Below are 16,292 nucleotides of genomic sequence, written 5' to 3' on the forward strand. Positions count from 1 at the left end.
TATTAACTCATCTTTCCAAAAATCAATAAATTTAAGTTTCTTTTACTCCCAAAAACAAGAGAAGACTAGAACTACTTCTCTTTTCTTTCCTGCAAACCATTTACTTGTATTTACTTTTAATGGAAGAAACCTTTCAGGAGTATGTTTTTCCAAGTTCTTTCAACAAGACATTCCCACTTTTATTTAACACCATAGGTAATGGGTAACTTGCATCGGATGGTTAAATATGATTATAGATACTACCTTTTTGGAAGTGACAACTCCACAACTCACCCACTTCAAACCTTTGGATCACTTTGATTACAGAGTTGGTTATATTAGAGTTCTTGTTGAGCTTTTTAGATTATTTCAGTTTTTTAAAGATACATATTGATGTTATTTTGTATAACATACCACATTTAAATGGGCCTAACAACTGCTCAAAGTGTGCAAATGTTTGTGTACAAATGAGTCTAATGTGAATTTTGTCAATTAACCAAAATTGATTACTCGGGTATCTTTATATTGGATTTCAACGTGATGTTTGTGTTTGACCAATCAGCCCAAAGAAGAGGGAAAAAAAAAAAGGATCATGCCAAGGATCCAGCAAGAGATGGTTCTTTGTCATCCTCTAGTTTATTAATCCACTGCTACATTTGCCTCTGCGAAGGGTTGGCCATGGTGAGCTTTTCTCTCAAATATTTAGAAGATATGAAATGGATTCTGAAAACTGTTTATTATTCTCTGCTATCATAGATGCTGGCAGCTCTGCATAATGAATCTAAGGCCTTCCAGATGCGGAGTCCTTTCAATGGTGAAGAGGAGGTACCCATTTATGCTATATTCTACAGAATAATTTTGTGAAATTGGAAACTAATCATTGTTACACATCCTCTAATCAGAGATTCAGTCAGCACTTTGATCTCCTACAGAAGGCTCATGTTCCCGACCATGTTTCCTACTACCTTTTCAAAGAGTCGACAGTTCATGCACGCATATCTGTGAGTGTTTAAAGCTTGTGAGGATGTTTATTTTAATTAATTTTCTCTTGGTCGCTGTAATGGGTGCATATTTATGCATTCCAGGGTGTTGTGAAACACAACTACTTTCGAGAAGCCCAGAGGATCACATCATCACTAAAGGGAAGTTTTGCTGGTGATCCCAACAGGATGCTAGAGCTGCAGCAACTTGAGCAAGTCGCAGAGCACAACCGGATAGCTTTAAATGTCATAAACCAAGTCGGTGCTGATGACCCATCCCTCAGGGTCTCATTTGAGTTCACTCACCACCCACATTTTGCCATGGCAGTGGTCAAGAGGTCATAGTTAATTCGGCCATTTGTTTTCATTGCTCGCTGATGTTCAGAAATGTTGAAATTAAGAGCAATTAAATATGACATTTCTCAACTTCAGTTATAGGGTTATTCAGGCTTGACGTCTGATGGAGTATCAGCGGAATGCAGGATGGTATCTTTTAATTTTTTTTGTCAAGACCTTTGTTTCATTCATTTCACTATTGATTTGCGTTGTATTGTCAGTCTTGACAGTACCATATGTCAAAATATTCACACGATTTAATTGTACATCGATGTAGCTTACTCGACAATCTAGTCATACCAAGTGTTACCATTCAATTTTAGTATTCATGTGAAGTCGGAAGGAATGTGTTTTTACCATATGACTAGGAAAATTCTTGCAGTGGCAAATTAGGGTTGATGTGTTGAAATTTGATGTTGCTGTGTGCGTGCATGCACTGATGTGTGCGTGTTGTCTGTGCATGTGTATAGGCATGTATCTTTACCATATGACGAGGAAAGTTCTTAGGTAGTTGTTTTGAAATCTGATGTTGTTGTGTTTGATAATATGTATTGTTACCATCTGACGGGGAAAATTCTTACGGTTGAACGTTTTGAAATTTGATGTTGCTGTGCGTGCGTGCGAGCGTGTGGGCGCATGTACACGTGTGCGCGTGTTTGTGCATGCACGAACGAGAGCATCACTCACAAATTTAAAAAGCTTTTCCAAATAAGGATAAATCTATTTGTGCATGCTTTGCTAGTTAGTATTTTCTTTTAAGAAATAAGAATGAATAATTTGCGCATCCTTTGCTTGCTAGTCAGTATTTTTTTTTAAGAAAAAAGAATTATTTAGTATTTTTTTTAAGAAAAAAAAGAATAATTTGTGCATGCTTTCCGAAATGAACTGCTCGCTCTAGTTGGTAGAGGGTTGAGAATCGTGTCCGATGATATATCAACTTACTTGACAAGTAATTAAAATCAACTTACACCAGCTGTTTCAGCCCTAATGAATCACAAGTACACAAAGATTGCATGGAATCATGCAAAGTTACAGATGCACCACGGACAGGCGAGTCTTAATTGCAGCTCATGCTCCATCCTCCACTAATGCCAAATTACACTGTTCCTCACTATCTACATAGTTTCTTGGGGAAGAAGCATCGAGCTCCAAAATACCTTCAACTTCCGAAGCCCGAATTGAGTTGCATCTTCCAAAATCGGCTTCTTCATTGTGTCCTCGTATGAATTGCTGCACATCCCATTGTAGGGACCAGTCAGGTAAATCAACAAAATAATGCAGAAGATTGTCTTCAACAGAAAGAGAACTTGAAAGCTGGAAAAGAAAATTAAGAAACTTTTGTATAAATAAGGATTTCACTCCAAGCATTTTCATCGGCGGCATTCAGTTTTTTTTTTTCTCTTTCAGCAGTAACATGTTTAATGATCATCGATCAGTGGAAGCTCCGACTTGAACAAGGTAATGAACTGCTACGGATAGTAGACAAATTTAGAGAAGTACAAACACACTGAATCTAGCTCTTGCAGTAAATAGTTTACAAAAATGACTAACTATGGGAGACCACATATTCCAGATGCCAATGGCACCGAGTCAGAAGCTCTAAATACTGCCTTCTGAATCTAAAATCCTCCATTTGACAAAGTGGAGAAAACTTGGTAAGCTTTAGGAGTTTTAATAGTTGAATTACCCTAATTGTAGAGCATTAGAAATACCAAAAAAATACCCCGAGAGGTGCTCACTAATATAAAAATTATAAAAAAATAATTGAGGATAAAGGCACCATTAGAAATATAAAAATTTTCAATTTACCAATCCAATACCACAACTTTTATACAAAAAATAGATCTTTGGCTGTGTTCATTCAGATTTCAGATATGTTTCTTCAGCTGCAGCTTATACAAATCCAAAGAAGGAAAAAAAACGATCAAAGAGTCATTAGTTATCACAACAATTCTGACAACAAAATATCCAAGTTATAGTTGCTGAAAGGAGAAGATGTAGGCAGAGAGGGAGAGCGTGATGGAGAGTGCTGTCAAGTGGAGTGGGGAGCATGGCAGAGGAGAGCGATGCAAAGGAGGTGGCCAAGTCACTGGTGATGGAGAAGGGGCAGCTGGAGAAGCAAATAAGGGGATTAGGGTAGAGAAACCGTTCTGCTTGGGTGCGCACACGGCAGGAGGCGAGATGGGGCACACTGTTATGCAGCCAAATCAAGGCCTAGTTTGACTCGGCTCTAGGTCGGGAGATGGGGGATATTAACAAAACTCAATGTACTTGATTAGTTCCACTTGGATCTGGCTAATGTCCGAGTTAAGTTTGGCTCATCAATCCATCTTAAATCAGGCTCACTTTGTAGAAGACTAAGCTCTGGTCTGGCTTAGGTTCGAGTTGGGTTTGGCTCGTCAATCTATCTTAAATTGAATTGCAGAAGGAGCCAAGCTCAGGTTTGAGTCGGGCTTGGCTCATCAAATCAGCTTGCACAACAAGTTGGCTTGTTGCACTTAGGATGAACTCCTCAGACACCCAACACCTAGCTTTTGCGCTCTCCTAGGTGGTGCCCAAGCAAAAGCACCTTGCTTGACATACTTTAAGGTGCTCGGTGCTCACCTCGCTTAGCCCAAGTGCCAACTAGGTGAGAAGAAAAGATGAAGTTGCTTAAATTAATATCACATTTGTTAATCACAGCCAGAAAGAGATCATCCAACTATATGAATCTTAATTTGTCTGAATAAGTGTTATACCAGTACTTATTTTCCCATCCATGCTGGCACATGCTTCCTCCCTCAGAGATGTTTTGGTACAAGATTTTGTGAACAATACTTTTGAGGCCAAATAACAAGAGAGAAATGACATCTAGCATCAATGTTCTCATGCAGGAACATCAGGATGTAGTCGTCAGCTAGCACGATGTAGCTGGTCAAAGTGAAGAAATAACAAAGAATTACAATTCCTAGAACTCACCATCCAATATCTCCATAAGGCAGGTATTGGAGACTAAAAAATGGGTGCAAAGAATTTTGCTGAATGGGAAATCTGCTCGAAAGAGTAATGTAGTTATGGAAGAGGAAGACGCTAGGCACAAGGTGCCAAAACACCCAAGGTGTTAGCTGCTCACCCCAACGAAGCGAGACACTCACAAATATTAAAAGTTAAAAAGATATAATTATTGAGAAATACGATCACTAAAATAAAAATGATCCATCAAATTGTATTCATTTAAGATACCAAATTACATTGTCCAAATTTAATAACAAATATGACAACCAAAACAATATTAACATTAATGATGATCAAAATCCACTTCATCCTCCTCTTCAACTGATTTGTATCCCTGAACTTCATATTCATCTTCATTAAAATAAGTTTCCTCTTCGACATTTGCAGGCCGTGAAATTAAGGCTTTTGCATTGAAATTTGTTCTCGCGAGTTGTCTTATGTATGTTCTCATTTCTCCAACATTTAAAACTCTTGCTATATCTCCCCATGTCAAACTATCATCATCTAAAACAAAATCATTATTGGGATTTGCAAGTTACCACTCATTTCTTTCATTCGTTTATCAATATCATTAACATAATGGGACCAATGCTATCTCGCAAATAACAAGCCTAAGTGCTTGATTATACTTTATGTAAACAAGATTATGTAGCCGTTGATGCTCTAACTAATTTCTTTTCTTTCTATGAATCTGTTATGTCATACAAATTAAAAATATAATTAAATGCATCAATATCTAAAATATTCTTTATTCTTATATACTTACCTTCTCAAAGACACTTAAATTTCAGTCATAACCTATGACACTACAAGTCAAACTCAAAATTTTTATAGCTAATTACTAGAAGTTTGGTGCGGAATTCAGAATCTTTATACCTAATTAATACAAGTTTGGTGTGGAATTTCTAAATAAACTCTACCATTCAGCTGCAGATTTATACATAACTATTAACAATAATAGTTTAAAATTTTATATGATAAAACTTGTGCATCAAGCTCAATAGACTTATAAAAGAATTTTGGATTTAAATAATACCCACAACATGTAGTGAATGATGAAGACAGCATTCTCATCTTTTATTTAGATGTACATATACTTTTTCCTCGCTCCAACCAGAAGATTTTTAGAGTGTTTCCTTGGCTCTATATATATATACATATATATATATATACATATATATATATATATCTATATATCCCATTGTCAGTTTTTTCTCATTATCTACAAGTCGAAAAACTCTAACAAGAGAGCCTATAATTTTTAATAAACCATATGATTCCAAAAGGATGATACCAAGATGATATCACTTGTTCCTTACTGTTTACATCTTTTATCCATTTACTTGTCACCCACTTCTCGTCGAGGTAAACATATTTCTAAGGTTGTGCTTTTGTCTATGCACACTTTACAATGTCAAAAATGAAGTGGCAAATCGTATGACATCATATCTTACCAATTTTTTATTACTTATAAATAATCTCTTCATGTTTAGTGCTCTAGTGAGATCATACATAAACCCAGCAACAAAATCACCTTCCTCAAAGTCTTTTTAATGCCTATAATTTTTTCAATATCCTCTAACATTAGATAATTTAATGTATTGCACATGGAGTCCAACATAAATACGACCGTTATGCTTCCGTAATTTATGTAAAAAACAACAACAACGCTATGAGTCGCAGCTATGTGGGGTCAATTACATAGATCTTTTGCTGCAACTAAGATCTGTAAAAAGTCATATGTTTAGTTAAATTCAGAATACTTAAATCTTTATTTATAGTTTCTATTAAAATCTTTTTAGGTTTTCCTTTATCTCTCCTTATACCACTAATTTGATAAAACATAATTGCTTTAATTTAAATTGGAGAAATTAAAAAATTTAAAACATTTAAAGGAAAAATCTTACTAGCTAAGACATGATTGCTTCCATTATCTATAATTACATGTTCCATATTTTTCTCTCCAATTTCTTTTATAAACTTGTCAAGTAACTCATATATATTTTTTTTTAGATTTCATGAAGGAAGATAAATCTATCAATTTCACATACATGGTTTTTAAAGAACTAATCATAAAATTGATTATGCTCCTTTCTCTCCAACTGGTTCATGTATCTAACATAATAGAGCAACCATGTTCTACTCATACATCCTTATGACTCTTCAACAAATCATTTATATAATCCAACTTTTTTTTCAATAATGAGACTCTCAACTTCTTTTTAGTGATGGAACTCTCAACTCATGATAGCTTGAAGGTTTAAATTTAAGATCATATCTTCCAATAGCTTCAATCATTTGTTTAAAACTGTCTAAACAACAAACATTGAAGGGATGGAAATCTAGTTGGCCTCTAAATGAAGCTATAGTGGTGCATAGGGCGAAGGTAGGCTAAAGTCGCCGACGTATGGAGGAAGAGAGCAGTCAATAGTGTACGATGAACAGTGGCAGCATAGGGTTTCTCTTTCACACACACAAAGGTGTGGGAGACCTTAGTTGGTGCGACTGAACCAAGTAATTCAAATTTATTAAACCCAGGTGAGCCAAACCCGAACCTAGGCTTTGATTGTTATTAACATATTTCTTGATCTTAGGATTTTTTACATATTGGACCAAAGGGAGAGACCATAGATGTCCACTAGTTACACAAGCCAATGGAGATCAAACAAACTTATTTTTCTTGTGTGTTTTTGACCCATTCTCTTGTTAATTAAGCCAAGTTAGAGCATACATACATACATACATACATACATACATACATATATATATATATATATATATATACACATGTATATATATATATGTATGTATATACATATACATACATGTATATATATACATATACATACATATATATACATATACATGTATATATATACATATATATATAATCATAGTGCTCAAGCAAGCTTATTTGGCAAAAATGGCTCTACAGAATGACAACCTCTGTCAAGTATAAAATTCCCAAGGGCCACACACTGAATTCATAAGAATGATTGAACAAAAATGTTGGGAGGAAAAAAGAAACAATCGTCCATAACTTAAATCAAACTAAACTCTTAACTTTTTCCTACATAAACAAAGGTATGGATTTGAAGTCCATAACACAATGAACTAGCACCAAATTAGATGACAACCACATAAATTGTGCAGAACATGATGATAGGTACCCACAAATGCTAGGACCCAATATAAGATAAAAGATCATAAAAGGAGTAACATCAGAAATGAGTTCAGCATATGCACTTTTGATAGTCAGGCATGCAAGGGACAAGAAATATTGATGCCATGGTCTGCCATACCGAAGCGTACCGCCCGTACCGGGCGGTACGTACCGGTCCGATGGGTTTTCGGTATGCGGACCGCCTGCTACCGGGCGGTACGCCCCAAAAACCCCTGTATTGGGCGATACGGGGCAAAATCGAGCGGTAACGGTCGAAATTTCGACCGTTACCGTCCGGGCACCACTTGGTAACGGTCGAAATCGACCGTTACCACACTGTAGTAGTGCTACAGTGTTCCAACGGTCAATTTGACCGTTGGAGCTTTTTCGCCTCCTATTTAAACCATTCTTCTCTCCCCTATTTCATTATACTCTCTTAAACTCTCTCTCAAACTTTCTGTTTCTCTCATAAACTCTATAAAACAACGATTTGTGAATTCAATAGAGGCTAATTTGGGAAGATTAAGAGGAAGAACTTTCTAATCAAGAGGTGTGTATTCGTTTTCTTTAATTAGAGATTAATTAAGATATTTAAGATTATGATTAGTGTGTTTCATCATGAATAATATTTATGAATAATATTTATGATAGTAAAATAAGTTTAATTAAGTTTTATTAAAGTTATTTAATGCTACGATTAGTCATTTTAATGATGATTTAATCAAAATTTGTTCGATTTTATATCAATTCAATGTCTTTAATACCTATTAGGGTATTTGTCATGCTTATAGTAGTGTAAGAGAAGTAATTTATGAAAAATTAGCTATATTAATCGTATAATTAGTGTAGATAAATGATGATTTTATCATAATTTGAATCATATTGAATTAAAATTACATATTTAATATTTCTTTTATGTGTTTAACATATATATTATGATAAAATAAATTTAATTATGTTTTATTAAAGTTATTAAATACTGCGAATAGTCATTTTAATGATGATTTAATCAAAATTTGTATAGTTGGTCATCCTTCTCTGAGCAACAACATTATACAGAACAGCACCAATATATGCCTCAAGAGCTGCCTCGGACAAATATGATTCATGACAATTAGTCTACGATCAGCACCACATTGATGCATCAATGGCACACGGTGTATCAATACACTATGTCATAGGATCAATTTCATGATTGGGTCCAACAAACGTATCATATTAATATGTATCGGATCGAGGACCCCGATCCACCACCCGTGGAAGCCCGTCGTTCGTTTTGGTGGTAAAACAACAATCAGGTATATCTAGATATGTGATAATTTATTTCATTTGAATTTTAGAGTTTATATTGTAACAAAATAGTCCAACAATTCAACTGATTTTTCTGTAGATATTTCAATCTATAACGGGCTGAAATACGAACCTCGAACAAGACTACCTTAAAGCCTGAAAAAGATATGTGATACTATTTTTACCTAATTTACATTGATTTTGCTAAACTTATACTATTACTATATTTATTTGTAACTTGAAAACCCTATCCTAACTTTTTTTTCTAATTTTCAGGTATTTTGGAGGGATAAATCGGGTGTACCGGTCGGTACACCCGTACCGTACCGTATCGAGCCCGGGTCGAAACTCCGGTACGATACGGTATGGCGGACCTTGATTGATGCAGTTATTATCCATAAATAATCTAGGTTCATACAACTCCAACCAAAAAACGAAAATCCATTATGCCTTTTAAAACAGATGCAGTTTATATCAAGGATTGTCTTTCCGAGTACATACCCGTTTCAACAATCTATCAGACCGGTACGTACTAGTCTATATCAATGTCTTAACACATGGTATGCCGGTGTGTATTGGTGTCTTAACGAGGATGAAGAGAAAGGGGCGACGGAGGAACAGAAGAATAAGGAAGAAGAGGAAGCGATGGAGGAAGAAGGAAGAAAAAGAAGAGAACTTAGGAAGCAACAACAATGACAAAGCGATAGTGGCGAAGCGGAAGCAACAACAGCAACGGAAGCGGCAACGATAATGGCGGCGAAGGCAACAACATCGTACACGAGAAGAGGGCTCGTGTTTGCAAGCCCTAATTTGTTTTTTATTTTTTAATGCTGAGTTGGGCAGGGGTCCACTACTTTTCTATTTTTTAATATTTTAAATGGACCACCCAAAACGGGGGTGGTTTGCATATCGGCCCATGATTGAACCGATTCATACCGCCCATACTATACCATTTTAGGTGGTACAGCAGTCCATGGTTTATATACTGCTAACAATTTATTGCTACTTGATAAAAAGGGACCTAATACTTTTTTGAAAGCCTAACCAAACACAAGCACACGAGAAATATCAAAAGAAAGTTTTGCATCTCTTGGTAACAAGATTTGGTCTAATCTGGATTATTTTCAAACATTGGATGAATGTTAACATTTACATTTAGGTACTTGTTAAATCAATAAAATACCCCAAAAACAAATATGCAATTGCAATCCAAGTCATGATTGATCTGGTCAATCCTATCTTTTAACAGAGTGTTAACACTAAAACAAGCATGATTTTTTTTACTTCTTTTAGACATAAAATGTATTGACCGATTATACAAAGTGGTCTCACTATTCATCAGAAAACTGTATCTCAAACATCTTTCACATCTAATCATCAATCAGAAATAATTGAATAACCAGTTTTTCCCACTCAGTTTTATACTCAAGTAATTTTAAGTTTTTTTTTCTTTTCTTTGATAAATATCTCCTTAGTCTCATGATGAGAGGTTTTCTACACAGTCAAACCATGTAATTAATTTTATTATTACGACTTTTGGACTTTTCACACAAATAATAGGGATGATACTTTGTAAAAAAATCTAGAAATTTGTTGACATGCTATATCCTTGGGATCTGAAACCAAAAGAACTGTTATGTTTTTATATTCTTTCCTTTCCTTTCTCACATAATTTCTTCATCCTTCTTATCGTCGCCCTCAATTTAATCAATTTTCCTTAATTTCTCTTTTGTTGGCAACTACAAGAATTTTCCCAATGCTTCTATTCCATTTACAACATCATTTTTTAATACAATGATGCTTGAATCGATAAAAAAACATCTAAATATTTTTTTCATGAAATTTGCATTTTACATTATCATATAGGGAAAAAGTAATAGAAGAGAACAGTCATGAAGAGAGGAAGAATACTGGAGTATAAAGTAGAGATTGAACTGGAGGAAAGTGATCAGGCTTTTATGACATTTTGTGGCTACAAAGAAAGGGGAGAAAGGGAGAAAAAAGAAAGTCGAAAAGGGGGATAAGAGAAGGGAGGAAAGTAGTCGCAGAGAGAGGAGAGGAGATGGGTGAAAAGAGGACAAGATGAACGAATGTAGAGTGGATATTTGGGCCAACAACAGCTAACATGACACAACTCGAAAACAATAGCAACAAGGGCAAACAACCAGATATTTGGTGTGGGAGAAATGGTCACCTGACTGAGTTTCCTGAGTTGACTCACAAATTCACCCTAGCCCGCTGTGGCATCTGATTTATCAATTGGTTAGTAATTTGGTCACTATATCCCATTTAATCTATGTGATACTATGGACTGAATTGTGATTTTAACAGCTAAATTCTAATGATCTCTCTTGGCCAACTATGACAAAAAAGACAGAAAAATATAATTGATGAATGTGCCACAGATGTCAATTTGCTTTACGCATTTATATACTTCATTAAGGATAGGATAGTGAGCATCTAAATTTAATCAAGGAAAATATGTGAACCTCTTCTTTTGCATGATCTCAGGAAAGCACTCTATTATTTACAAAGGATACAAATGGATAACTATCAAACAATTTCAATGGGAAACAATCAAACGAAAGGTATCACATAATTGTCTAAACAAACTTCAGACCTTCAGTAACCAGCTCCATCATCCAACATTGAAATCTCTAAGTAAACTATCTGGACAGTCAACAAATATGTTGAAATGTTGAACCCAACTCATTGAGACATTGCAGTGTATCGGATGAGAAATAATAAAAAATTTAATTTCAATTTAAAAAATAATTAGAAAAACTACCTATGGGTGAATACTCTTGCACACAAACATGAATGATTAGGACGAACTAAGATCAATTTGTCTATTCTTGGACATATATGTATACAAATTTGTCTCATGTCTTAGGGTTGACAGCAATTTACCTTCAAGTCATGTACTAATACATGTTTTTTCAAGACCATGTTCATAAAGTTAAAAAAGCATGTATTCTGGCTATTCCACTTCATTAGAGGGTTAAACAGTACAATCAAAAATTGCATCAACCCATTGCATTTGGGAGCAAACCAAAAGGAAAACACATCAAATACCAAAAGTACCTTTTATTTCTCCTGGACCATCTTTTTCCGTATTTCACGAGCAGTATTAAAGATGCCGAGTGTTGGTTTATTGCAAACAAAACACTTCTTGTTCTTTGCATGATGCTGTCAACATGAAAAGCACAGAAAACCTTACTAGATTGTAAATATGGCCAAAAGCTTAAGGTTTAAGCAATTATATGAAGAGATTGAAAAGAATCACTCACGAATCTTACCCAATTAATAACAGTAAAATATGGCAGGCTTATGCCATATTAAATCAGCTACCATGATTAGTCATCAAAATCCCAAAAAAAATACATTCAAAACATATTAAATCAGCAAAGATGATAATACATCATGTTATTATGCTTATACAGCCAAGGCCTGATCCACCAATATCCCAAGGAAATGAAAAGAAGTAAAATAATCCAGAAATGCAGAATTTTGTTATAGTAGAAATATTCCACCTCACCCATAGCTTTAGCTTGACGCAGAACAAAAAATTTCAAATAATTCGAAGAGTGTACTTAAATATTTCCTTTGGGAGAGCATGAAAATTTTTGAAGTCTTGCTTCAGTTATATACAATTAGCAAAATATAAGAGTTCAATTAACTCCTCAGGCACAGATTTCATCCCAAAGTATGTGCTTCTTCCAAATCCTTCACAATTCAAATGAAATAGCTCTGCCTGACATTTTAAGAGGTGTCAACTCTAACAAGTAAAATCTACAAAGTGAAAAAATCAAATCTTATCCACCCTAACATTCTTATGTCACCTTGTTTGAATTGTTTGAACTAATACAATGGATGATATCAAATCTTAAGAGTCCTTGAATTTTGAAGTACGAATTCTACATTACACCACTCTAATGATTCGAGACTAGAAATACTATGAGCAACTTGTGCATTATCTTTCAGTATCAAAGTACTTACTTTGAGATAAATAACCTTCACATCCTATTACTTGAATTTGTTGCAAAAAGATCTAGCAAAACAGTCTTTCTTGAACTAAGAGTTTTATCAAATGGCAAAAGAACTACATACTAATTAATCCACAATGTTGTCAAAAGAACTAAGAGCTACAAGGCACCATGGCCCCATACTACCTGAGGAGCTAGGTGCTTGCCCAAACAACACAAGGTGCTCACATCAAAAAATTTTATTAAAAAATATAATTAAGAATATAAATTGTCATTAAAATAAAAAATTTCAAATAAAACATGAGTTTTATGTCATACTCCAAAATAAGAACTTGGTGTTGTCTTGCCCAGAATATTCCACCTTTAGTGGTTTTGTCAAAGGAACATGCAAATGGTAGCAATAGATCTTATGAATCATTTAACTAAATGAACTTCCATCATAAATCTTTTTCAATGGTATTTGATAGGGAATAATCTGGCCCCACCCAATATTGACAGCTGGCATCCACCAAGGAGCCAATGTGGAACAGCCCAATGCATGATAGCATAGCCGACGTGGAGGAAGGCGTACAACCGATCCCGCGGCATCCGGAGCCGTACGGGTCGGCGTCGCATGGCAGGGAACCATACAGGCCGACCCGTGCCATCTGGACTGCATGAGTCGGTGCTGCATTGCCACGCCGAACGAAGGGTCGATGGCCATTAACGACCAGCGTACGACCAACTTGCCTCCACAAGTATAAATACCAACCCCACAATTTGGAAATGAAAAGAACCTTGGACACCACAAAATCCACTTACCGATTAAAACATCGGAGGGGTTGAGTCGAGAATCCCCCTCCCAACGTTGACCTGTTGTGCAGGATCACGACACGAATGAAGCCGATTAAGCAGACCTCAGGTCGGCTACGATGGGGTAGCGGAAGCCTAGGACACAGCCTGCCGATCCGATCTCACTCCGGCGTCCTCTCCACATGGACGACCTTACACTCTCAGCATAGGACCCAGCCACACCGACTCCCAAGCCACGGCATATAGTTCCACAATAGTTTTAAAAATATTTCCTCTAATACATCTACAGTTACTGATGTACTTGAGATGTAATATGAACTGTCATGTTAAATTGATTAATTAAGCTGTGAAGAGCAGGCAGAAGGAAGAAGAAGAAGACAGAGGGAAGCGCAACGGGAGAGAAGATGGAAAGGGAAGCAATGGGAGGGAAGAGGGAGGAAAAAAAAAGAGGGAGAAGAGGACAGAGGAAGCAACAATAGTCAGTATTGGCTGCAGAGCAAGAGAGAAGAGACTCAGTTTGAACCAAATTTGAGGGGTTTGGGTTGCCAGGGTCAGTCCAGGCGAGTGCTGTGAGGCCTAGCGCCTGAACTGAGACACTGCCCAAGGCCCATCAAAGCTCTTGAGTATCACCTTGCATCACTCAAGCGCCTCCTGTCATTACCACCAACATATTCACTAGTTCTTCTAAATATAAAAGAAAGGGTCCTATCTGATTGCCATCTTCACACTACGTAACCCAAATAACAGCCAAATTTTGCAGGGTTGTCTTTTGGAAAGAGAGAAAATATAGCTTAAAACTACTAAGAGCATGAGAACCAGCACAACATCAAGATAAGTATAAAAGAATGTTGGAGAATGTATTTTTGGCGATATCACCAATTACAATGCAATGAATGAATTAACTTGGAGTAATTCAAATAAGAGCCAAGCAAGCTTGACGGATTCATGGACCACCAAAAAAGCAAAATAAACAAAATAAACGGCAAAAAAGATATTTCATACCTTTAGGGCACAATGCTCACAAAAATAGTGCTTGCACTTGGTTACCACTGGATCCTCAAACGGTTGTCTGCATATATAGCACGCAAAGGGCAAAGAATCATCATCGTCATCATCATCCTCTTGATCACCATCATCCCCGTCTCCTCCACCACCCCCAGCCGCGAGTCCCCTCTTCCTCGCCTTCTCAGCCTCCTCCCACTCCTTCTCCAGCTGCCACCCCGGCTTGTAATCCCCCCTATCGTGCATAAATTTGCAGGAATCTCCGTACCCGCAGTACCCCGTCTCCTTATAGTCCTTACAGATGTCCGGCTGGTAATCGAACCTCGCCGACAGCCGGATGTGCGCAGAAGCCCGTAGCGGGCCGTGGGCGCCACCGGCCTTCTCGCCTGCCACCGTCTGCTCCCGCCGGAACCCGGCCTTGTAGTCGGTATACCCGTGGATCCCCTTGTATAATTTGTCGTCACCGCCGCCAGCTTTGGACTTCCCCTTGAGGACGTCCCCTGCCTGCTTCAGGACCCGCTCGCGGATGGCCCGGGCGTCCTTGGAGAATTCGGTCTCCGTCTCGAGGACCGCCGTGGCGCGACTGTCGTGCTGGACCTGAATCTCCTTCGAAGACTCGAACTGGAAGAGGGCGCCGGAGCCGCGCTCCCCCGCGTCCTCGTCGGGGTCTCCGGGACCGCCGCTGTCCGCGGAGGGCTTGGAGGAGGGTTTGGAAGATGAAGAGGAGAACATGAGCTTGTTGTCGGCGATCGATTTCCTGGATTTAACGATGGCGGGGCCGGTGGATGGAGCATCATCGGCGGCGCCGTCTTCATCATCGGAACCGGTGGTTTTGCGCTTGCGAATGTTCTTGTTCTTGGTGGGCTTGCGGAAGAAGTTGCAGACCTCGCCAGGCTCCGCCATTCCTGGTGGCGAGGGTGGTTTCGAGGGTTTTCGTGAACACACAGGAAGCAGAATTGGGGAGGAATCCCTTTCCGGGTCCTTACCCGATTTAAGAAAAGAGCAGGGACCCACTTATGACAAAGGCAATGAGGCCAAGCGGACGAATGTTTGTAATTATTTTCCCTCTACAATAATTTTCAAAAAATTGACAAAGGTAAAGAATTCATTCTTACTTCAAAATATTATAATTAAGATAAATCTTGAATTCAAATCAAAGTAATTTCAATCATCATATCTAATACATCACATACATCATCATAATAAAAAACATAAATATTTCATGCATTATTCTAAATCATAAATATTTCATATCAATTTGTTAAATTATATCGATCATAACTTTTCTCCCTTTTATTATTGTAAACAAAAAAGAATAAGAGAAGAACATAATAGTGTAAAATATTTCAATGCATTCATGTCATAAATAAAAGAAATCATATCATTAAAGATAAAAAAGATCACTTAAAATACCAAAAGACGTGATTCATATAGTTAATCTCTTCTTTAAAGATATCAAGAAGAATTATAGGAGAACGATTAATAAAAAATCTTGATTCATAATAAATCTTAATTTGTAAATATCAAAGAATCAAGATTGGATAAAAATTTATTCAAATTTAAATCATCAAAATCATTTTCAAAATCTAAGTGATTCGTAAAAATGATACAAATGGATTCATCAAAATCAGTAAGATAGAGAAAAATATTTTTCTCTTTTTAGTTGTTTCAATTCATATGATTTTATTTTATTTATGCCAAATAAAAACCTGTATCATGTTTAAAACTGGAAGTGTAAGATTTATTGCGACAGAGATCAATAAGGCATAA

General features: G+C 36.7%; 2 protein-coding genes across 2 annotated transcripts in view; one reads left to right on the forward strand and one right to left on the reverse strand.

The window, feature by feature from the left end:
* LOC135619404 (uncharacterized) overlaps positions 1 to 1,612 on the forward strand; it is a 32,246-nt gene extending 30,634 nt beyond the window's left edge. Inside the window, exons 13-17 of the mRNA XM_065121387.1 lie at positions 542 to 660; positions 736 to 804; positions 882 to 980; positions 1,065 to 1,297; positions 1,392 to 1,612. Of these exons, the coding sequence (XP_064977459.1) occupies positions 542 to 660; positions 736 to 804; positions 882 to 980; positions 1,065 to 1,297; positions 1,392 to 1,413 (542 nt within the window). The 3' untranslated portion in view covers positions 1,414 to 1,612. The remainder of the gene's footprint in view (positions 1 to 541; positions 661 to 735; positions 805 to 881; positions 981 to 1,064; positions 1,298 to 1,391) is intronic.
* A 585-nt stretch (positions 1,613 to 2,197) lies between these two features.
* LOC135619405 (zinc finger CCCH domain-containing protein 15-like) lies at positions 2,198 to 15,494 on the reverse strand. The gene is made up of 3 exons (XM_065121388.1): positions 14,523 to 15,494; positions 11,827 to 11,931; positions 2,198 to 2,525 (listed from the first exon to the last, which is right to left on the reverse strand). The coding sequence occupies exons 1-2, from the start codon at positions 15,423 to 15,425 to the stop codon at positions 11,830 to 11,832; spliced, it is 1,005 nt and encodes a 334-aa protein (XP_064977460.1). The 5' UTR covers positions 15,426 to 15,494; the 3' UTR covers positions 2,198 to 2,525; positions 11,827 to 11,829.
* Between the last annotated feature and the right edge of the window lie 798 nt (positions 15,495 to 16,292).

The sequence above is a fragment of the Musa acuminata genome, chromosome BXJ2-8 (assembly GCF_036884655.1).
Source record: "Musa acuminata AAA Group cultivar baxijiao chromosome BXJ2-8, Cavendish_Baxijiao_AAA, whole genome shotgun sequence".
In the NCBI taxonomy this organism is placed as follows: Eukaryota; Viridiplantae; Streptophyta; class Magnoliopsida; order Zingiberales; family Musaceae; genus Musa; species Musa acuminata.

Excerpts from the sequence above, each read along its gene's own strand:
- LOC135619405 (XM_065121388.1), bottom strand. The coding sequence starts at position 15,425 with ATGGCGGAGCCTGGCGAGGTCTGCAACTTCTTCCGCAAGCCCACCAAG. Across the intron at positions 11,932-14,522 it reads GTGAGCATTGTGCCCTAAAG|CATCATGCAAAGAACAAGAA; the intron begins GTATGAAATATC and ends TCATGTTGACAG.